Source organism: Nelumbo nucifera, chromosome 4, assembly GCF_055504915.1.
Source record: "Nelumbo nucifera cultivar China Antique chromosome 4, China Antique-T2T, whole genome shotgun sequence".
Lineage (NCBI taxonomy): Eukaryota > Viridiplantae > Streptophyta > Magnoliopsida > Proteales > Nelumbonaceae > Nelumbo > Nelumbo nucifera.
The window spans coordinates 40,444,289-40,467,925 of record NC_142652.1 but is presented as its reverse complement, the minus strand read 5'-3'; the positions used below and the strand labels follow the sequence as shown (position 1 = coordinate 40,467,925).

The following is a 23,637-nucleotide window of genomic DNA, read 5'->3' as shown; positions in this document are numbered from 1 at the left end:
TATGGAATTTGAGAATAAGGAAGCTTCACCAAAGTCTTGTTTGCTATCCACTACTAGTTTTTCTCCTATCTCTTGTAATAATGTGGCACTTATGGCATAGATGTTTGGGTCACACCCATACTAAAAACTTGGATTATTTATTTTCTTTTGGTTGTTTGCCTATGACTACTACATCTTTAAAGAATGTTGATAAATCTTGTTTAACTTGCTACTAGAATAAAAGTCATATTTTTCTTTTTCCATCTACTAGACATGCTTCTACACCTTTTTACCTTATTCACAGTGATGTGTGGTCCTCTCTAGTTATTTCACGTTTGGTTATAAATATTTTTGTATTGTTTATTGATGATTGTACTCAATACACATGAGTTTATTCACAGTGATGTGTGGTCCTCTCTAGTTATTTCACTACTATAAGTTCCTCTTCCCATCTTGTTGATTTGCCTTCATCCGTTCCTTTGCGTCAGACATCTCGTGTTTTTTGTCTACTTGACCGCTATGGCTTCTTTTCTAGCCATAGCTCCTCCTCAGCTATTCTATCATCCACAGATATTCCCAAGTCTTACAATGAGGTTGTAGCAGTTAAGCATTGGAAAGATACTATGGGCTTAGAGATTCAGGTTTTATAAAAGAATAACACCTGGGAGATTGTCACTCCTCCCCAAGATGCCTCCATCATTGGTAGTCAATGGATTTAGACAGTGAAACTTAAATCAAATGGTACTACAGACCGATTGGTTGCTCAAGGCTACAAGCAAGAATATGGAATTGACTATAATGAGAATTTTTTGGCCAAGATGACAACAGTCTGTTTACTCTTGGCCATTACTACTATTAGACAATGGATAGTTCATCAAATGAATGTCAAAAATGCCTTTCTCCATGAGCATTTACAGGAAACAATTTGCATGAAACCATCTCCTGGCTACTACGATGATCCTCTTATGGTGTGTAAACTGAAGAAATCTTTATATGGTTTTAAACAAGCTCCTCGAGGTTGGTTTGACTGCTCTCTTATAGTGGTGTTAGAGGCTGGCTTTCAGCAAAGTGCTTCAGATTACTCTCTTTTCACTCTCAAGCGAGCACAGGGGTTGACTCTTCTCTTGGTATATGTTAATGATATACTTATCACCAAAGATGATGTGGATGGAATTAACAATTTGAAGCTCCTTCTCAACAACTCCTTCAAAATGAAGGATCTTGGGCCTGTCACATATTTTCTTGGGCTTGAAATTCAGCGATGTTCTCAAGATTATTTTGTCAACCAACAGAAATATACCTATGATTTGGTGACACTTGCTCGTTTGACTGATTCTAAACAAGTAGATACACTTCTGGAGCTTTATCGTAAGCTAAGCAAGAATGAGGGTGAGCTTCTCCCTGATGCTACTTTATATTAGCAGCTTGTAGGTAGTCATATCTACCTAACTATGACTAGACCGGACATTTCCTATGCAGTCCAGCTTGTAAGTCAGTTTGTATCTGCTCCACGTCAGCCCCACTTCTTTGTGGTTCTCCAAATCATCCATTATGTCAAGGGCACTCTATCTCATGGCTTGTTTTTCTCGTCTTCATCCTCCACCCAGCTCCGAGCTTATGCAGATGTAGATTGAGCAGGTTGTCCTGACACTCATCGTTCCACTACTGACTGGTGTATATTTCTTGGTGATTCTCTGGTTTCTTGGAAATAAAAGAAACAACAAATCATTTCCAAGTCATCTACAGAAGTAGAGTTTAGAGCAATGTCCTCAATATGCAGTGAAATAGTTTGGCTCAATGCTCTACTTGATGACTTGGACATTGATCACTCATCTGCCATCCCCTTGTTTGCTGACAACATGAGTGCGATCAAGATTGCATCCAACTCGGTATTTCATTAATGCACTAAACATATTGAGGTGGATTGCCAATACATTCATGATCTTCTTCTTGCGGGTCACATGTCTCCTCGGGCCTACAAGTTGCAGACCTCTTCACCAAAGCTATGACCAAAGCCCAACATAATTTTCTTATAGACAAACTGATGCTTAACCCCCAAGATCAGTTTGAGGGAGTGTGTAGAAAAGATGGAGGGTAGTTATGTAATTTTATCTTTCTTGTATTTTAGTAGGAGTGTACAATAGTACACAACTTCTTTAATTCTTTTGGAAGGACAAACTTGTCCATTCATATTTCTTTAATATAAATATTATCCTTTTGGGTTGGTTCAATCAGATTGATCAACCCTAACAAATCTGGACTATTGGTTTTCCTCGTCTCTTCACTTTGTTACGAACTAACAACTCATAGTTGTATGGAATAGACCATATAGAAACTCTCTCCTATTGCCAAAATTGGATTAGTCCGAGTTCTAATATCTTTAGCAACATGGCCCCTGTTTCAACTTGACATTAAGAATCCCTTCCTACATGGTGATCTTCTTGAGGAAGTTTATATGGAGCAACCACCAAGGTTTGTTACTCAGGAGAAGGATAGTAAAGTATGAAGACTTAAGAAGGCAATTTACAGGTTGAAAAAGTCTCCGTGTGCTTGGTTTGGCAAATATAGTGAAGTGGTAAAAGACTTTGGTATGAAGCAGTGTCAAGTTGACCACTCAATATTTAGCTATAAATCTGAAGTTGGGAAGATTTTGGTGGTGGTATATGTAGATGATATTATTATAACTAGTAGTGATAGTATGGGGACTAATAGATTGAAAGCATTTCTACATGATCACTTTCAAACAAAAGATCTTCGTAAGCTAAAGTATTTCTTGGGAATAGAAGTTGCAAGGTCAAAGCATGATATTAACTAGTGTAAATGTTGGGCCCATTGAGAGCCCATGGTGATGAACTCAGGGGTTCACTGTCTCCTATAGTGAATTCGGCCAGGCCTTGTAACAGAGGCTGGGTTGAACCCATGTGGCTGATGTGTAGATCAATGTTTGGGTCCCACACCATACAAGGATATCCAACTGGGCAACAATTTGGAGGATAAGTGAGCACATGGACTTAATGGGCCCAAAGCCCTATTCGAACTGGCTTAACAAAATTAATTAAAGAGGGGTGGTTCTGGGATTTAGATCAGCAGATAGGACAAAGGATTATCCCTATCCACTCAGAGAGTCCAGATCCAAATAGAGATTTGGATCAGGAAACTCCTAATCAGATTAGGAGGGCTGATCTTTATCTGCAGATAAGATAAGGGATTATCCTTATCTCTTAAAGAGAGTCCAGATCCAAATACAAGATTTGGATTAGGAAACTCCTAATGGGATTAGGAGAACCTTTCTTTAAGGCTATAAATAGAGAAGGGTGAACCCCAGTTCATCCTTCAGTATCTATCAGACTTACTGATTCAAGAGAGAAGACAGCATACAGTTGAACTGACGCCAGCTTCTGCTCTTGCCTTCTCTTGCTATTGTCGCCATTACCAGTTCGATCTCCACCTGTAGAAGCGATCAAGAAAGGGTTCTTGATATCACCTTTTGGCAGAAAAGGTGATTTGAAGTCGTGCTCACTCGCCCTCCATCAGATTCTTGGTGAAGAAGCAGGTTCTTGCTGAAGAGTCATCCTACTGGTTCTGCTCCACCCTACGCTGTGTCATCTTCGGTGGGAGCAGTCTTTGGTAATCTCCTTGGGCGTGAACACCTTCGTTGGGAGTTACTGCTACTCCGTATCAGGTATATCCCTCTCCTACCTTTTGGTTTCAAATCTGATATGGTTTAGGTTCAAGATTGATCCTTGAAAATGCAGTTTTCTAAAATAGGGAATGTGATTCCCACATGGGAGAGAGAAAGTTTTTGAAATTTCGCGCAACCCACCTGTAGGGTTCGGCCATCCATATGATGGATCTATCATCCCTTCACCCTCGTCAAATGAAAAGGAATTTTCTATTGTTGATGGGGTGGTCGTACATGTCATTGGGCCACCATTTCATCTCTGGAATTATGAGGTAGCAGTTTCAATTGCAGTGCTTTGTGGAGTTAAGCCAGAGGATATACGCAAGAAAGTAGTTGTAAGAGTTGATGGAAGATTCATGTCAGTTTGGCTAGCCTCTTCCATAGCTGTATTGTGGAGAGAGGCTCACAAGGAAGAAGATAAACAGGAGGAGGATCATGTATTACATGGATGCAAGGGATTGGAGAGTCAACTAAGGATTGGAAGTTTCATGAAAAAGGGTAGGCAGGATCTAGCTGCTTCAAAAGCAATGGAAAAGCTGGAAAGTCAAAAACATAAACAAGGAAAGAACTTGGAATTCGAAAGATCATTTTCCCAAGTAGTCGTAGATGCTGCCAAAATTGTTAATTCAAACATGGTGGGCCAGGTACAAGAAGGAAAGGGGGTGTTATAAGCCCATGGGCCCCTGTTTTGAGGAATGGGAGACATCGGGTCAGGCTGAAGGATGGACATCTAAACTAGAACTTGTGAATCCAGGTCAGTTAGAAAGGAAGGAGCATGAAATGGGTCTTATGTTGAGGACCCATCTAAAATAAAGGTGGAGGGACGTCACATTTTAAAAAATCAGTTAGATAGGGAAGTTTCCACAGGCTTAATTCATTGCTCGGTGTTAGATTAGCAACAGTGCTTACGAATGTAGATCAGGGTATGCCTCAACCTACAAGGGAATCCTCTCCAATGGTTCAGCTAGTGCAGGATTTTTGTTTAGAGAAGCAAATCCAAACTAAGAAGCTTTGCATTGATATGCCAGAAAAGAAACAACCGTGGAAGGCCATGTTTGATGCAGCAATTGGCAAAGTGGCAATTTTTAATCTAGTGGTAGAGGGGAAAAGAAAAAGGTTCCCAAGTAAGGATTCCTAGGTGGTAACATAGGGTTAACTAAAAGTGTGAAATCAATGAACATTATTAGTTGGAATGTGAAGGGCTTGGGGAGTGAAAGGAAAAGGAGGGTAATTAAGGACCTTTTGAGAAGAGAGAAGGCTGACAGAGTGATGTTGTAGGAAACCAAGCTAGTGGAGCTAGATAGAAAGCAAGTGAGAAGTGTTAGAGATCAAGACGAGTGTGCTAGACTCCAGCTCCCTTGTGGAGTGCTTTTGGTGGAATGGTTACATCATGGAGGGAGGATGTTGTGGAACCATTAGAGGAACTTATAGGAAGGTACTCATGTCTTTAAAGTTTAAAAATCTGGAGGATGGGTTTATTTGGGTGTTAACTAACATGAGTAGAAAGGTTTGGACAACCTATTTTCATATAAAAACTGTAAAAGAAAGAAAAAAAGAAAGAGAAGAAAAGGTTTCAGCTAAGAAAGAGAGATGAAAGAAGAGAATGGGAGAAGATCAGAATTAGGTCTGACCGCCCCTTTCATTAGATTATATACTCATAAATAAAAGAGAGTACAAAGACAAGTATGCCCTTAGTAAGTCGGCTACTTATGTGAACTTAAAAACACTCTTAACTTAAAACATAAATTAATGGGCCTAAGGCCCAATAACTCCCTAACCATGCTGTGTAAATAAAAACATATTATATCAGCCCAAAACTCAATACTCCCCCTCAAGTTGGGAATAAATGTCACACGTTACCAATTTGCATAGATCATGTTCTAGCTTGTTTCTTGCAACTCCTTTTGTTAGAACATCAGCAAGCTACAAGTCAAATGCAACATATGGCAACCAAACTTCTTCGGATGTCATCCTTTCCCTTATATAGTGTCTATCCACTTCTATATGCTTCGTCCTATCATACTGAATTGGGTTGTGGGAAATGTTAATTGCTGCTTAATTGTCACAATATAGCATTATAGGTTCTTCGGCCTCAATCCAAATCTCCCCTAACAAGGAAAGGATCCAAAGGAGCTCTGAAACACCATGTGCCATGGCTCTGTATTCAGCTTCTGCACTTGACCTTACCACAACTGTCTGTTTCTTAATCTTCCATGAAACTAAATTACCTCCAACAAGAGTACAAACTCCTTATGTAAATCTCATGTCATCTAGGCACCCTGCCCAATCAACATCTATGTAAGCCTCTAACTTCAACTATTCATGGTCAACAAACAATATGCCTCTACCTAGGTGTCCCTTCAAATAGGAAAATATCCTATCAATAGCCTCCCAATCCTGAACTTGTGGGGCATGCATGTATTGACTCACCCCACTAACCTCCGTTATCTTCCAACATCCTTCACTAGTTCACCCTCTGAAGCATTTATGCTATGGTTCTGATCAATAGGTGTATTCACTGCCTTTGCCCCATGCTTTTCTATCTCCTGTAGTAGATCAAGAACATAATTCCTCTGTGAGATGAAGATCCCATGCTTAGACCTTGCCACTTCAATGCCTAGAAAGTACTTTATCTCCCCAAGATCCTTAATCTCAAACTCTTTGTGCAGTTTCTTCTTCAGTGAAAACTCAAATCATTTCCTACAACTATAATATCATCCACATACACAATCAAACTGACACCAATGAACACATCCTCTTCACAAAAAGAGTATAATTAGATTGAGTTTGAGTATAGCCAAATACAACCAAAGCACTTCTAAACTTATCAAATCAAGCTCTGGGTGATTTTAAACCATATAGTGACTTCTTCAACCTGCATACCTTTCCTTTTTCCACATTATTGTAGAAGCCAGTTGGAAGGTCCATATACACCTCCTCTTGTAAGTCCCCATTGATAAAGGCATTCTTCACATCAAGTTGGAAGAATGGCCAAGAGTATGTAACTGCTAGTGATAGAAGAATTTGAACTGAACTCATCTTTTCCATTGGTGCAAAAGTTTCTGTGAATAAACCCTAGTTGATTCTAGGTCAAAGTAGAGAAGAAGAAAGAAGAAAGAAAAGAGAAAGAAGAAGAAGAAGGAGAGAAGAAGAAGAGAGTTCGGCCAGACTAGAGAGAATGTTAAAAAATCACTCTCCTAACCGACCCACTTGAATTTTATTCATAAAACTTAGAGTTACAAGAAAGACAATTTTGTCCCTCATAGAAGATGGGACACATAACTTAAACTCAGATACAATAGACCTTTCACATTCAAGAAGATACACCAGAATGACCAAAATACCCCTGACTCGAGCATTCTAACACTCCCCCTCAAGCTAGAGAGTATATATCATATAGTCTCAACTTGTTACAAATGTAATCTATTCTTCCCCGAGACAATCCTTTTGTGAAGTGCCCACTGATTTCCTGACATGAAATGTAGTTTTTACCCCACTTATCACTTTCTCTCTCACAAAGTGACAATCCACCTCAATATGATTAGTTCTTTCATGGAAGACGGGATTGGATGAGATGTGAACAGCAGCTTGATTATCAGAGTATAGTTTCATGGATTTGTCAATTGAGAAACCCATCTCCTGTAGTAAGTTCTCCAGCCATACTAGTTCACATGTGGTGTGGGCCATAGCCCTGTACTCTACTTCTGCACTACTTCTCGCCACCACTGTTTGCTTCTTGCTCTTCCAAGTTACAAGATTGCCACCGAGGAAGGTACAATACCCTGTGGTTGACCTCCTGTCTGATATAGAGCCAACCCAGTCAGCATCTGTGTACCCTACTATCTCAAGAGTTCCTCCCTTTTGGTATAACAAACCACAACCTGGAGCACCTTTTAGGTACCTAACAATTCTCAGAACAACTTCCCAGTGAGGAACCCAGGGATGTTGCAAAAACTGACTCACCACACTCACAGCAAATGATATATCTGGTCGGGTAATGGTCAGGTAGTTCAACTTTCCCACCAACCTTTTGTATCTTCCAGAATCATCAAACTCTTCACCTGCATCCACACTTAACTTGGCATTGAGTTTCATAGGAGTCTCTGCTAGTATAGCACCTAACAACCCTGTTTCTTCAAGTAGATCAAGAACATATTTTCTCTGACATAGGTTGATCCCCTGTTTTGACCTCGCAACCTCTACTCCTAGGAAATACTTTAGCTTCCCCAGATCTTTCGTATTGAAGTGGTCTTGTAAGAATTTTTTCAGCCTGTCAATTCCATTGTTGTCACTCCCAGTTATGACAATATCATCCACATACACGACTAGCAAGATTTTCCCATCCTTTGAGTTGTAGCTGAACACAGAATGATCAACCTGACATTGTTTCATCCCAAAGGCCTTCACCACTTCACTGAACCTACCAAACCATGCACGTGGAGATTGTTTCAGTCCATAGATTGCCTTTTTGAGCCTGCACACCTTACCAGCCTCCCCCTGAGCAACAAACCCTGGTGGTTGCTCCATATACACCTCCTCAACAAGATCACCATGTAGGAAGCCATTTTTTATGTCAAGTTGTACGAGAGGCCAATCATACATAGCAACTAATGAGATCAACACCCGAACTGAACCAATTTTAGCCACAGGAGAGAATGTCTCCATATAGTCCACACCATATAACTGAGAATAGCCCTTGGCCACTAACCGTGCCTTCAATCGTTCCACACTGCCATCAGGAAGATGCTTCACTGTATAGACCCATTTACACCCAACAGTGTGCTTACCAGGAGGAAGGGTGGTGAGTTCCCACGTGTGATTATGTTGTAGAGCAGAGAGTTCTTCTTCCATGGCTTGCCGCCGCCCTGGGAAGGTAAGGGCTTCCTGTACAATCTTGGGAATGGGAACCGATGAGAGTAATGATATAAACTTGCAATGAGAAGCAGAAAGGTGAGTAGTGGAAACATAGTCCAAAATGGGATGAGAAGTACAAGTACATTTACCTTTCCGCAAAGCAATAGGGAGATCAAGATCTGAGGGAGAAGGAGCAGTAGCAGGATCTGTCGACAGGTGCTGAAGTGGAGGAGGAGCCGAAGCACTTCTGCGGGTGTACACTTGAGTAATTGGTGGCCTCTCTGTAGTAACAGGCATATGATGTGCATTTGCAGTAGGAATGGGAGCTACGAGAAGAGGGTCCACAACCGGTATAGGAAGAGGAACCACAAAGGGAGAAGAAGAGACCCCGACATCTGAGAAAAATGGAATAGATTCAAAGAAGGTGACATCAGAGCACACAAACGATTTATGAAATTTTGGGTTATAACACTTGTACCCTTTCTGAGTTCTCGAGTAGCAAAGAAAAATACACTTCGTGGCTCGAGCATCTAGCTTGTCTACTCCAGGCCCCAAGTGTTGTACAAAACAAACACAGACAAAGACTCTTGGGGTGAGAGGAAATGGAGACAAAGTGGGAAACAACACAGAGAAAGGGGATTGACTTCCAAGGATTGACATGGGCATCCGATTTATCAGAAAACAAGATGTAAGAACAGCATCACTCCAAAAATGCTTTGGGACATGCATATTGATCATCAAGGACCGAGCAGTTTCAAGAAGATGTCTATTCTTCCGTTCAACTACACCATTTTGTTGCGGGCTGTAGGCACAAGAAGTTTGATGAATTATTCCATGATGTTCTAGGTATTGCTGAAATGGTGAAGATATGTATTCTTTGGCATTACCGAAGCGATGTATTTTCATATGAACACCAAATTGAGTGCGTATTTCAGCATGAAATTTCTGAAAAATAGAGAACAATTCACTACGGTCTTTCATAAGATAGATCCATGTCATCCTTGAAAAGTCATCAACAAAGATTACAAAATACTTAAACCCATTGTATGACACCACTTTAACTGGACCTCATACATCAGAATGAACTAAAGCAAAAGGACTTGAGGCACGACTATCAATTCTTGAACTAAATGAGACTCGATGATGTTTACCCAACTGACATGACTCACAATCTAATGATGAAAGATGACTCAAGGAAGGAACTAGCAGCTTCAAAGCCTTGAGAGAGGGATGACCAAGTCTGCAGTTCCATTGGAGAGGAGTAAGAGACGACTGAAAAGCCACTGGGGGGCCACCACCATCAAGGTGTCTTGAGATCCTGAAACACACAAGAAGAAGGATAGAAGGTTACAGAACAATTAAGGGACTTGGTTAATCTGCTAACAGACATAAGGTTAAAAGGGAACTTAGGAACATATAAAACAGATGCTAAAGACAAGGAGGAAAGATCAACATCACCAACACCACAAATAGGAGATGTAGAACCATTAGCAAGTGTAACTGTCTGAGATGTGGAGGAGCGAGAAAGGGAAGAAAATACATCAGGAGTCCCAGACATATGGTCCGAGGCTCCGGAATCAATGATCCAGGGTGAGGCTTTGGAAGCTAAGCAAGTCATACCTGAATGGGCAAGTGTAGCTGTGTTCTGCTGAGATGTTTGAAAGAACTGCTCATATACTGCCCGTGGTACACTCACCATTTCCTGCCCAGAAGCACAAGCGAGTGTGGAAGGGGTTGGGGCAGTTTGCTGGCTTTTAGTAATTATACTACTACTCTTAGATGTAGCATGGTTAGCCCAAGTGTTGGGTGGACCACGCAAATCATAACAGAAATTAACTGTGTGCCCCTCTAAGCCACAATGTGTACATATTCTCTGAGCATTACTCTTTCCTTTTCCACGGCCTCCCCCTGACTCTCGGCCTCCAGTCCGGCCACTAGCCCGGTTAAACATGTGTCCACCACGGTTGCTTGGAGGGCCACTGCTGCCACCACCACTTCTACTTCCACGGCCACTCCCTTTAGTCACTACCAAACCAGATCTATCAGAGAAGGAAGAATGTTCCACCGACTCAATGGATGTCCTTTTAAGACAGGCAAAAACTTCTTCAAGTGAGGGGAGAGCTGATCCCCCCAATATATGTGCTCTAATAGGCTCATACTCAGCCTTCAAGCCCACAAGAAACCTAGTCACATCAAGTTGTTCACGTTGTTGTTGTTGGATCTGGACATCTAATGTTAGAGGGTGATACACATTGAGCTCATTACGAATGTTCCTCAAACTTGCATAGTACTCTTCCAAGCTTTGACTCCCTTGCTTCAAATTGAAGTACTCTTGGTATAACTGATACACCCTAGTTGTATTGTCTTGTCCAAAGTACAACTTCTTAGCATGATCCCAGATTTCCTTAGGTGTATCTAGGAACATGAAGTTCACACTAATCTTTGGTTCCATGCTGTTCCAGAGCCATGTCATTATCTGTGCATCTTCTTGTTCCCAGACACTGAACCCAGGGGAATCAGAGGAAGGTTTCTCCTCTCTTACATGTTTTACCTTCCTCTTGGCCTTCAAGAACACCTCCACAGATTTTTCCCATGGTACATAATTCTCACCATTCAACTTGATGGATGTCATTTGAACACTTAGATAGTCTGGAGAAAGCATGACACCTGTTTTGTTATCATTCCCATTTTCAAATGAATCCATCTTAATTATTTCACCTTCAAATACACAACACAACCTCACACTCTTTCACAAGGCTTATCTCACTTCTAACACCACTAACTCCAGCTTCTTTAAATACACATTACACACCACACACTAAGGCTGAAATCACTCAGTCTTCACATCAAACACCTGGGCTGCACACTGCATAACAATTCACCATCAACACACTAAGACTGAAATCATTCAGTCTTCACATCAAACACTTGGGCTGCACACTGCAGAACTGATTACACACAAGGTCCAGGAGATCAACTTTTAAATATTTAGAAACATAGATACACCAATCACCACGACACAACCACCACCAATCTACTGTTGTTGTGAACTTCAGTAGTCGACAACTCTTCTTTCAGCATACATATGAAGAGAAATGCAGAGGAACACAACTGAAATGCATATCAGTCACACCGAGCATCACCACAACCAACTTTTGAAGCAAAAAGAAAATATTCACAGTCCCTTACTTGGACCAGCAACAGTAGAGTTCATACATGTCCACATTCAGCCCTCTTCGATACTGAATAGAGGGTTTAATATACCACTCCAACGACCACCACAGCAATGACCGGAGGCATTCTCACCTCCAGGCCCACAAAACGACAGCTCCTTTTCAGCCCCTTATCGAACCTCCACTCAGGTCAGTCGGAAAAGAAGAAGATGACTGTGAAGGTTGGCGGCGAACCCAGAAAGAGAACAGCAGCAAGAAAGAAGTGAGGATACGACCTTACAGCTCTAATACCATGTGAATAAACCCTAGTTGACTCTAGGTCAAAGTAGAGAAGAAGAAAGAAGAAAGAAAAGAGAAAGAAGAAGAAGAAGGAGAGAAGAAGAAGAGAGTTCGGCCAGACTAGAGAGAATGTTAAAAAATCACTCTCCTAACCGACCCACTTGAATTTTATTCATAAAACTTAGAGTTACAAGAAAGACAATTTTGTCCCTCATAGAAGATGGGACACATAACTTAAACTCAGATACAATAGACCTTTCACATTCAAGAAGATACACCAGAATGACCAAAATACCCCTGACTCGAGCATTCTAACAGTTTCCAAGTAGTCTATGCCATAAGTCTGAGCATATCCTTTTGCAACTAACCTCGCCTTGTACCTTTCTATACTCCCATCAGCCTTGTACTTCATTGTATAAACCAATCTGCATCCAACAATCTCCTTGCCATCAGGCAAATCCATAATCTCCCATTTCTGATTTTTAATCAATGCTTTCATTTCCTCCTACATAGATGTCTTCCACTCAGGTTTGGAGAAAGCCTCACTAACACTATTGAGTATAGACACGGAGCCAAGGGAGGTAAGGAAGGCCCAGTAGGAAAGGGATAATCCACTATAAAAAAGATAGTGTGAGATGAAATGAGTAATACACTTCTTCCCTTTTCTGAGGGCAATAGGGAGATCAAGTTCATCAGCAATGGCGTTAGGAGCAGGGGTAGTAGTATCAATAGCAACTAAACCATTAGGATGAACAAGAGGCATACTTAGGTCTGTATCAATCAAACCTAGAATCTCCGATGAGCCAATAGGGAGTGACGTGGGTTCCTCTACTGTGGAATCAACCTCCCTATGCTGTCATAGGCACTATTGTGTAAAACACTGAGAGATAAGACGCAATGGAGGTGGCCAAGTGGGTGAGATAGGTAGGTTAGACACTGGAGTAAACAAAGGAGTTGGAACAAGAAGTGGTATAGATTGTTCACTTCCTTCTCTAAAACACTCCCCCTGAGAAGAACCCCCCAAGAAAAAAAGGTGTGGACTCAAAAAAGGTTAACATCCATAGTAACATACTGACTCCCGGAGACTGGATCATAACAACAATACCCCTTCTGATTTCCTACGTACCCAAGGAAGACACACTTCTACGCCTTAGGATCCAACTTTTAGTGGTGAGGACCAAGAACGTGGACAAAGAAGACACATCCAAACACCCTTAGAGGAATATGGAATGTCTCCACCTCAAGAAAAAAAATTGCATCACCCCAAAAACGAACTGGAACTGTAGAGATCAATATTATGCTTCCACAATATGTATGTTCCTCCTTTCCCACACCATTCTATTGTGGAGTGTATGTACAACTTCTTTAATGGATAACCCCATGCTCCAAAAGGTATGATGACAGGTTTACTGCAAAGTACTCCCTGGCATATTCTGATCTAAACACTTTCACCCGTACCCCAAATTGTGTCAGCACCATTTGATGAAATTGTTGAGCCAAAGACAGTAGTACCTCATCACGGGATCTCATCAAATATATCCAAGAGTACCGAGAATAATCATACACAAATAGAAGAAAATACCGATAACCACCCATAGAGGAAACATGGTACGGCCCCCCACACATCAGTATGAACAATATCAAAAACAAAAGAAAATCTTTTGTTACTTGCTTTAAAGGAATGTCTACAATGCTTTCCAAGTTGACATCCCTCACATTCCAAACTAGACAAACTAACAGAATCAAACAATTTGAGGAAAAAATATGCAAAGAAGCAAAAGACAAATGTCCTAACCGATTATGCCAAAGCATAATCTGACCCACTCTGATGACTAGGAAGCGCATCAAGAAAATAGATTCCATACACCTCACGACCACTCCCAACCGTCCTCTTTGATTCTAAATCCTACAAAACACAATGACCACGAGAAAAAATCACATAACAGTTCAAATTCTTTGTCAAGTTACTAATAGATAAAAGATTAGTGCTTAGTCTAGGAACATGAAAGACAGAAGGTAGGGTAATGGTATCAGTTATCCTGACAGACGCTTTCCCAATAATGGGAACATGTGATCCATCAGTTATGGAAACTCTACGCAGAGGTGGTATGAGGTGAAAATGGTCGAAATATTGGTCATATGTTCTGAGGCTCCTAAGTCTATAATCTAGGAGGTCCCCCCTTACCTGTAGTGGATATATAATTTGCAATGGCATGTGAACTACCTGTGTGTGCAAACGAGGTAGAATGACTACCTCCTGATCCACCTACACCTTGCTATCCACCAGAAATAGGTTTTGAACTGGCTATATCCTTTTGATTCAGGAATTGTCCTTATCTTTCCAATTTGGCCCTCACTACAACTGCTGCAACAAATTCTAGAAAGCCTGTAGTAGGTGGCCCTAATAAATCACCAGTCACTACCATATTCACATTTCCCTTCTTATTTCTGAGTCGGCTCAGTACAAGGTGTGGGTAAAGCTTCTAGCAAGTATTTCTGGTATGTTTGGGTGTCTTACAGTAATCATAGATCAAATCCCTTTTGTCCTCCTTCCTCGGTTCATTTCCATCCTTATCCCCACTCGGCTTAGGCTTCACTGTGCTAACCATAGCTGATTGCTCAAGGCTTGGGTTCCTCATCATCACATTTCTCCTACTCTCCTCTCCAAACACAAAGGCATATGCCTAAGAGAGAGTTATATTGTCTCTGGAAAGAATATGTTGTCGTGCAATATCATACTCAGGGTTAAGTCTAGCTAAAAGGTCAAAACCCCTATTCTTTTCTAGGAACTTCTGATAAGTTGTTGCATACTTGCATCTTTGCTACTTTCCCAAACCACAATCTCCAAATAATCTATCTCTTGCCATAAGGTTTTTAGGGCTGAAAAATAAAAAGCAACAAACTTATCTCCCTACCTAGTAGCAATCACCTGGTTTCTCAACTGATAGACCCTAGCAACATTTTCATTCTGTGAGTAGGTTTCCGCTACTCCATCCTAAATCTCCTTATCTATGTTAGCCCATACAAAGTTCATACTTATATGGGAAAAAGGCATACGCCTAAGAGAGAGTTATATTGTCTCTGGAATGAATATGTTGTCATGCAATATCATACTCAGGGTTAAGTCTAGCTAAAAAGTCAAAAACCCTATTCTTTTCTAGGAACTTCTGATAAGTTGTTGCATACTTGCATCTTTGCTACTTTCCCAAACACGGAATTACACAGCCAAGTCATCACCATGTAGTTCTCTTGTACCCATCGGGAATGGTTAATTTCAGGTTTCTTTTCCTCACCGGTGAGGTGTCAACGGTATTCAAAAATCTGATTTTGAATTCAAGATTCGACATAATCGAAACGAATTCAAATAATTCGAATATCTAACCAGTCAAATTCAAATATCCTATTCATACCAAATAGTTAATCAGATTCGAATTTGGATATGACCTGATTCGCTTCGATAAATATTTGAATTCGACCGATTATTTAATTCTTAATTTCTTATATATAGTATATAAAATTTTTAAATGTTTTATATAATTTATATATATGATAATTAAATTATATAAATAATTTATATATTTATATAAATAAAATATTTAATAATTACTTAAAATAATTAATTAGTCAAATCCAAATCGAATCGAATATTTGAATATTTAAATGGATTCGAATTCAATTTTTAATTTTCAATATCTGTCGGATATTGAATCGAATTCGGATATCGGATTTTTTAATCAGACTCGAATTCGAATATTGCCTTATCCGATTCGAGTTCAATCCGCTTACACCCCTAGGTGACATACCCCAATTTCCCACAAGCACGAATGGCCATCTTTGTAGATTGTGACCATTCTAAGTAGTTTGTACCATCCAACTTGACTGTCATGATGGTTCCAACCCCGAAATGGTCTCCAATACCTCCTCCCCCGGATCTCATTTCCCCCGAAAATTTGCTTTCAACTACACAACCATCCATAACTCTCAGAATAGGTTAAGAAATCAATTTGAGATGAAAAAGAAGGTATTTATCTCCTTTAGAAACCTCAAACACCCTCCTAGAACCTTAGAAGCCCCTCCCTCCAAAGATTCCTTTTTCCATAAGAGCGGGAGAAGAGAGAGAAGTTGTTGCTCCCTCCAAAGACCTCCAAAAATGTTGGGACTTGAACCGCCCCCCTTCAAAAGACCTCAAGGGACCCTAGAAAAATAGAACGCCACTTCCTAGGTCAAAATTGAAGAGTCCTACTAAAACAGGACTCTCCCCCTACCTCCAGTTCTTCCTAAATTTGGTGTAAAACCCTAGACCAACTACAAGGGGTTGCAATTCCACCAAAAAATCCAAAAATTGGGCTTACTTTAGTCTTCGATCAGTCCTTTACCTTATCATGCAATCAGCCGATCTAGGGCTGCATGATGTAGCAGCTCAAGAAATGTTTAAACTTGCTCTGATACCAAGTAGAAAGGTTTGGACAACCTGTTTTGATATAAAAACTGTAAAAGAAGGAAGAAAAGAAAGAGGAGAAAAAGTTTCAGCTAAGAAAGAGAGATGAGAGATAGAAGAGAATGGAAGAAGCTCAGAATTAGGTTTGGCTGCCCCTTTCATTAGATTATATACTCATAAATAAAAGAGAGTACAAAGACAAGTATGCCCTTAGTAAGTCGGCTACTTGTGAGAACTTAAAAACACTCTTAACTTAAAGCATAAACAAATGGGCCTAAGGCCCAATAATTCCCTAACTATGCTATGTAAATAAAAAACATGTTATATCAGCCCAAAACTCAACAACATGTATGGGCCAAACAACTATAGAGAAAGGAATGAAATGTGGGAGGAGTTGTATGGAATACAAGGATTATGGGATGGCCCTTGGTGTTTGGGGAGAGATTTGAAAGTCATTAGATTCTACATGAATCCAACAATCCCTATTACCCAATTACAACTAGCATGATGAGATTTAATGATGTTATTAATCATTGTAAGTTAAAGGAGATCCCCCCATTGCAAGCCTATTATACTTGGTCTAATTTTCAAGATAACCCTCTCCGTTCTAAATTGGATAGGCTCCTCTTCAATGTAGGGTGGGAGAACCATTGAATGGATTGGGTGGCTAAGACTTTACCTAGAGTTACCTTAGATCATTGCCCTATCTCTTTAGGTCAAGAACTACTAGGGAATGGACCAAGACCTTTTAGATTTGAGAATATGTGGTTAACTTATCCGAATTTTGTGCATAAGGTTGAGGAGTGGTGGACTAAAGAGTTAAGGGGGGTGAAGTGGCAAGGAGTTAGATTTCATAAAAAAATTTGAAAAAGCTAAGATCAAAAATTTAAAAAAAAATGGAACAAAAACCACTTTGGGAGGGTAGAGGAACAAAAGGTTTCCTTGTCCCTGATTGAGGAGTTGGATGGCAATGAATCTCAAAGGATTTTGACTGAGCAAGAGAGAGGGTTGAGAAGAGAACTCAAGAAGGAGCTAGAAGAAGTCCTTTTTAGAAAAGAGATTTCCTGGAGGCAAAAGTCAAGACATATATGGATTAAGGAAGGGGATAGGAATACAAAATGTTTTCATGCCTTGGCTAATAAGAGGAGGAGGAAGAACCTTGTTGCTAAATTAGAATTGGAGGGAAGAGAAATCAAAAATCAGGATGAGATAGCCCGGTTATTTGTGGATCATTTTAAGTCAATTCTCATAAGAACTTTAAATGATAGGTTAAGCATAGAAGGTATAGATTGGCCAAGATTGAGTGAAGAGAATTTGAACTGGATTGAAAGGAATTTTGAGGAAGAAGAGAATAAACATGTAGTTTTCTCAATGGACAGGTCCAAGGCTCTGGTCCTAGGTGGTTTTACCATGGCTTTTTATCAGGATTGTTGGGATGTGGTGAAAGAAGATCTTTTTAGGGTGTTTAAAGAGTTTGAAGATAAACACTTAGTAAGCCTTGGAGTCAATGCCACCTTTATAGCTTTAATCCCTAAGAAGGTAGATGTGAAACATCCTAAAGATTTTAGACCTATTAGTTTTGTGACTAGAATCTACAAAATTTTATCTAAGGTGTTGTCTTTAAGGATAAGATAAGTTCTACCCTCCCTTATTAGTCAAGTCCAAGGAGCCATTGTGCAAGGAAGACAAATAATTGATCAGATCTTATTAGCCAATTAATGTGTGGAGAAAATGAGGAAGTCCGGCCAATAGGATTTTGTCTATAAGTTGGACATAGAAAAGGCTTATGACTTGGTGGAATGAAATTTATTGATAAAGGTACTAAGGAATTGTGGTTTTGGGGAAAGATGGTGTAACTAGGTGAAGGGTTGTGTCAGCTCCTGTCATTGTCCAGTATTGGTTAATGGTGTGGTCAAGGACATCTTTTTATTTGTAGAGGCCTAAGGCAAGATGACCCTCTATTGCCCTTTCTGTTCACCCTTGTAGCTGATGTCTTTAGTAGATTAATTACGAAGGTTGATAGGGAAAATGCAATAAAAGGTTGGAGAATAGGCAGGAATAAAATTTCGGTAACCCATCTCCAATTTGCTGATGACATTATAATTTTCTATGAAGAGGGAGATCTGAGTAAGGTGAGGAACCTAAAAGGATTGATAAAACACTTTGAGAGTGTCTCCAATTTAAAGATAAACCTAGACAAGAGCTGCACAATGGGAATTAATATGGATGATAGGGCTATTGAGTCTGTGACAGAGTCTGTGGCAGAGTGTTTAGATTGTCCTACTTATTCCTAGCTTATGTCCTATCCAAGCCTTCCTCTAGGTATTAATCCAAGGGAGAGTTGCTTTTGGACTCCAATCTTGGAAAAGTTTGAAAAAAGACAAGCAACTTGGAAGAAGAATTATATCTCTCTAGGGGTTAGGTGAATAATTTTGTTAAGATCCACTTTGGCTAATTTGTCGGTTTATTATTTCAGTGTCTAGAATAGGGAGGCCAAGAAGCTTGGGAACCAGGGGAAGAGAAAAGGACCATTTGATAAGGTGGGAATTAGTGTGTAGGAGCAATGAAGAAGGCGGATTGGGAATATGCAATTTAGTCCTTAAGAATGTATCTCTTTTGGGAAAGTGGCTTTGGAGATGGCCATTGAAGAGAGAGAGAGAGAGAGAGAGAGATTTTGGCATGAGGTTGTAGCTAGTATTCATGGGTCTTTGGAAAATGGTTGGGAAGCTGGTGTATCACGTTGGGCAACTTTGTCTACACCTTGGAAAGAAATTCACAGCATCCTTCCTCTTTCTAAATTTTTTCAAGTATGATGTTCGCTCTGGCAATTTTGTTTTCTTTTGGGATGATTTTTGGGTGGGTAACTCAGCTCTAAAGTATATCCATTTCCATGTTTAAGAAGAAGGTTGTTTCTAATTTACTCCTCTCTCCTGTCCTCCCTCTGTCTTTAAGTTAGAATTTTGGGTTTAGAGGAGGCTTAAGGGACAATGAACTTCAGTGTGCCTCCGAACTCCTAACTCTTCTTGGTAATGTTTGTTTGGACCCCAATCAACTAGATAGGAAGATTTGGATCCCCAATCCCCCATCCAAAAGGTTCCTTCTCCTATGATTCTTTCTTTAGGTCCCTTTGTTCTTCTACTCAGAGGGTTTTTCTGGTAAAGGAGGTCTGGACTAGGTCTGTTCCCCTTAAAATTGTGGTGTTCTGTTGGGAGGCATTTTTTGGAAAAATCAATACTTTAGAGCTTACAGAAGAAAAGGCCTTTTATGTGTTTGTCTCCCAATTGATGTGTTATTTGCAAAGCTAATGGTGAGGATCATTTCCACTTACGAATTTACTGCTCCTTTGCTGCAGCTATTTGGAATTGGATTTTTGCTTTGTTTGGGTGCAGGTGGAACTCACGTATAGATGTAAGGCTACAGTTCCATCCATCTTTCTTTGTGTTTCCCACTAAAAGAGGGAGGAGCATGTGAAAATGTATTAGAGAAGCTGCCCTCTGGACAATTTGGGAAGAAAGGAATGCTAAAATCTTTCAAGAGAAAGAAGTCTTTAAACTGTTAGGGACTGCATTTTGACAAGAACAATACATTGGTTGATAACTACTTATTCCTTCCAATCCTTTTCTTTTGATGACCTTTGGAGGAATTGATTAACTGTGGCAATTAGTTCTTCTAGGAAGGATAAGGTCTATACAGAGTGGGTCCCTTTGCCTGAAGTAAGTGTAAAGTTGAATTTTGATGAAGTAGTCAGGGCAACCCAGGACCTTCTGAAATAGGAGGGGTGTTGAGAGATAAGCACTGCAACATTTTAGCCTTATTCTCTGGCCCAGCAGGCTTGGGAGACTCTAATAGGGCTGAACAATTAGTGGTTTTACAAGATATCCAAATTGCAAGTCAGCTAGGTGTGGAAAATCTAATAATTGAAGGAGACTCTAATGTTGTGGTGGGTTGGCTAGTAGACTCAGACTCAGTGATTTGGTGCTACAGTGATCTCTTAAAAAAGCCAAGTGGTTAACAAGAAAAACGAACATTAGCTACCATTGGGTGGGCAGATCATCGAATGCTTTGGCTGATTGTCTTGCCAAACAAGGGATTAACAGAGAAAATACATTTTGGGCTGCTTTGTAATCCTTCCTGGTGTTTAAAATGTATTCTTCCTTGTAAGGGGAGGTTGCATCTCATGCCTCCCCTTGGAATGATTGTAATAGTTCTCATTCCCTGTTAATAAAATCATACTTCAATTATAAAAATCAAAAATAAAAAAAAAAAAAACCTTGCTCTTTGGGAGTGGGAGCATTCACCCAAGTGTTCTTCCTCTTCTTCATTACAGGCATGAAACCCTAGATTGGATGAAAACATTCAGGTAAAACCTTTGGCTACCAACCTAGTCTTATACTCTTCTACAGATCCATCAACCCAATGCTTCACAGAGATGGTTCACATTCAGGTAAAACCCTTGGCTATCTCATAGCTTCCTTAACTACATTAATTGGAAATGATGGCATATTTTCAATGTAGAGTATTGGTTAGTTTCTTCCCAAACAATATGGATAACATACCAAAAATGATGCAAGCTCTGTTGGCCTTCACCCTTAAAAGCTGTCCTTGCAACTGCAGAATAGAACCTGTGCAATGTCCATATGTGTAATACAAGAATTGTTTATTCCCATCTTTTATCTAATTTAATGAGCTTATAGTCAATCTATGTAAGAAATTATGACACTAATATAACTTACATTCCTAGAGTCATCACTGTCAAGACACCTGAAACATCAACCCCTTCTTGAGCCTAGCACATAAAAACAACACATTTTAGGTTAGATTGTCATAAATTATGAAAATGAATCACTAACTTATGAATTCTATATTTTTATGATGTTCAATATAAGATTTATTAAGAACAAACAAAAGGTATACAAGCAATCTACAGGGCATAAAACAAGGAAAATATTAAGAGAAATGCAGCTAAGAAAAGCTGCAATGCACTACAAACCTGTACCCCGAGCAAAACAACACATATGCACCCACAGTGGAGGATACAGCCATCAAACCAATACTAAAAGCAAGGAAAACCAGAGTTGGAGAACAGCATAAATTTTGCAAGCACAAAACAAGAGAAACCAAGGAAAAAAAAAAAGAAAAACACCCCACAACCAACCCCTATCTACTCCCCAACCCCAAAGGAAAAGAAAGGAGGAAAGAAAGAAATAACACTATCTTTTACTTGTATAGCTTATGCCTCTCATTCATTTACTTTTCTAATACCTCTTCCAGTTTCCTACTTCCTCTAGATGGTTCTGATGTGACCCTAACTCCCAATCAAACAGATAAAAAATCACTCTACAAGTTTCCTTAGCCAACCCCAAATAATTCAGATTAAGGTTGAGTTAGTAAACTCCAATTCTATATTGTCAGCATTCAAAATTAGATCTAACCCTGTCCTTTACCTCCAGGCTCCAATTCTCTAGGAAATAGTTAAGAGGCGTATCCCCTGCCCAGAAAAAAGGAACAATCCAAGAATTTGGCTGACCAAGGCAAGGATCCAACATCCTTATCTATTGGTACTATTTTTTTTTTTTTGAAAATTCTATCTATTGCCACTTCTTCATCGATTACAAGGATTTCATAAATCTGATCCTCTTCCTCTGCATCAACAAAACCCCCTTTGTTTACCTTCTTGTCTCCCTCATCGTCAATCAGAACCATTACCACCCAAGTGTGAACAGAGAAGGGCTTTGCATATGGTATATTTAGTGTATTTTGTTTTTATTACTGTAGGCCTGATTCACTAGATAGGCCAATAGTTTTGTTGTCTTTTCTTGTGCTCTTTTAGAAATGTATTTGTAATTGTATATAGTTTTCCACATTATGATAAAAAAAATCTTTTGGGGTGGGAATTCATTCATACCACTACACCTCTTACCCTTGGTCAACTTCCAACTAATATGGGGACACCGTTGGAGTTCCAATCTCCTCAGTCGACATAGAGAAGAACTTAAGGTCTGGTAGTGCTAAGGAAATATGGAGAAGAATTTGCATATATTTTTACAAGAGGAATCACTCATCAGAGCTCATGCAGCCAAACTCCTTTTACAGACCTATGAGATTGGCTATGTTACAAAGGAAAATCAATATTATTAGTAATGAAATTGCAACTTTTCAATTTATATATACATGCTGATTGGTATGCACAATTAGGGAACTAACCTACAATTTAGTTCTTTTTTGTCTGTAAACGTTTTTCACCTCACCTATGTTGTGGCTAGTGACTAGGTGACTACACACTGCTTTATCACCCAAAATCTCCAGGGACCTTGACAACTGTAGTTGAGGGCAATATTCTGATTTATTATTTGCTCATTTAATAAAACAAAATGAGATGGGGAGGACCTTAGCTTTTGCCTTCTCAAACTTTCTCTTCTCTTATACATTCTTTCTTTTCCTTATAAACTCTAACCTGAATTTCAACTTCTCCAAAGACTCCTTCCATACCCTAGGTTCCAAATTTCCGATATATAACAACCATGAAGCGTTTAGTTTTATCATCACATGCTATGATGGTTGCAAATCTTTCTGTAGCATATGGATGGAATGAGAGAATCTTGCTACCACTTGCGAGCCCTGAACTATGGGATCCATGGGGAGCCCTTTGAATTCATTTTTGGTCATAGTCATCACCTAGTTGGCCACCCACACAGAGTTGCAGATTGCAGCCTTCATGGAACAGCATCTATTTCTCCCTCATAACCTCTCTAATTTATATTTTGATGAATGATTAGGCAATTTTATTATAGAGAAAAAAAGGAAGTACAATCAGCCTTGGAGGAGGCATGAGATGCTACCTCCTCATAGGGGTAAGTACAGACCCAAACACTTATTGGTAAGCAAGACTATAAGTTAGCCAAAGAAACCCGAAAAACCCCTTGTTTAGCCAAAGAGTCTTCCAATGCATTTGCTGATCTACTGACCCACTGGAAATTGACTGTCATATTCCTTGTAAGCCATTTTACTTTTCTCGGAAGATCTCTGTAGCCCCAAGTGACAGTGTCCGGATTCAGCAACCACCCCACTATCACCTTGGAATCCCCTTCAACTACCAAATTCTCCACTCCAAGTAGATTGGTAATCTGTAAGCCTTGTACAAATACTAGTGATTCAACTCTCGTTGAATCTCCAACTCCTACTGCGCCTGAGAATAAGGAGAATGTTGCCATCCTTATCCCTCAAGATTCCTC

The 23,637-nt window shown here is 39.8% G+C and overlaps 1 protein-coding gene across 3 annotated transcripts in view; it reads right to left on the bottom strand.

Moving 5' to 3' along the window:
* The window catches only part of SOS1 (sodium proton exchanger, putative (NHX7) (SOS1)), a 160,001-nt gene that overhangs the window by 122,945 nt on the left and 13,419 nt on the right, over positions 1-23,637 (bottom strand). For all 3 annotated transcript variants that reach the window (XM_088903034.1, XM_088903033.1, XM_010277994.3), the window contains 2 exons: positions 21,139-21,191; positions 20,962-21,027 (listed from right to left, as the gene is read on the bottom strand). In XM_088903034.1, the coding sequence (XP_088759160.1) occupies positions 20,962-21,027; positions 21,139-21,191 (119 nt within the window). The remainder of the gene's footprint in view (positions 1-20,961; positions 21,028-21,138; positions 21,192-23,637) is intronic.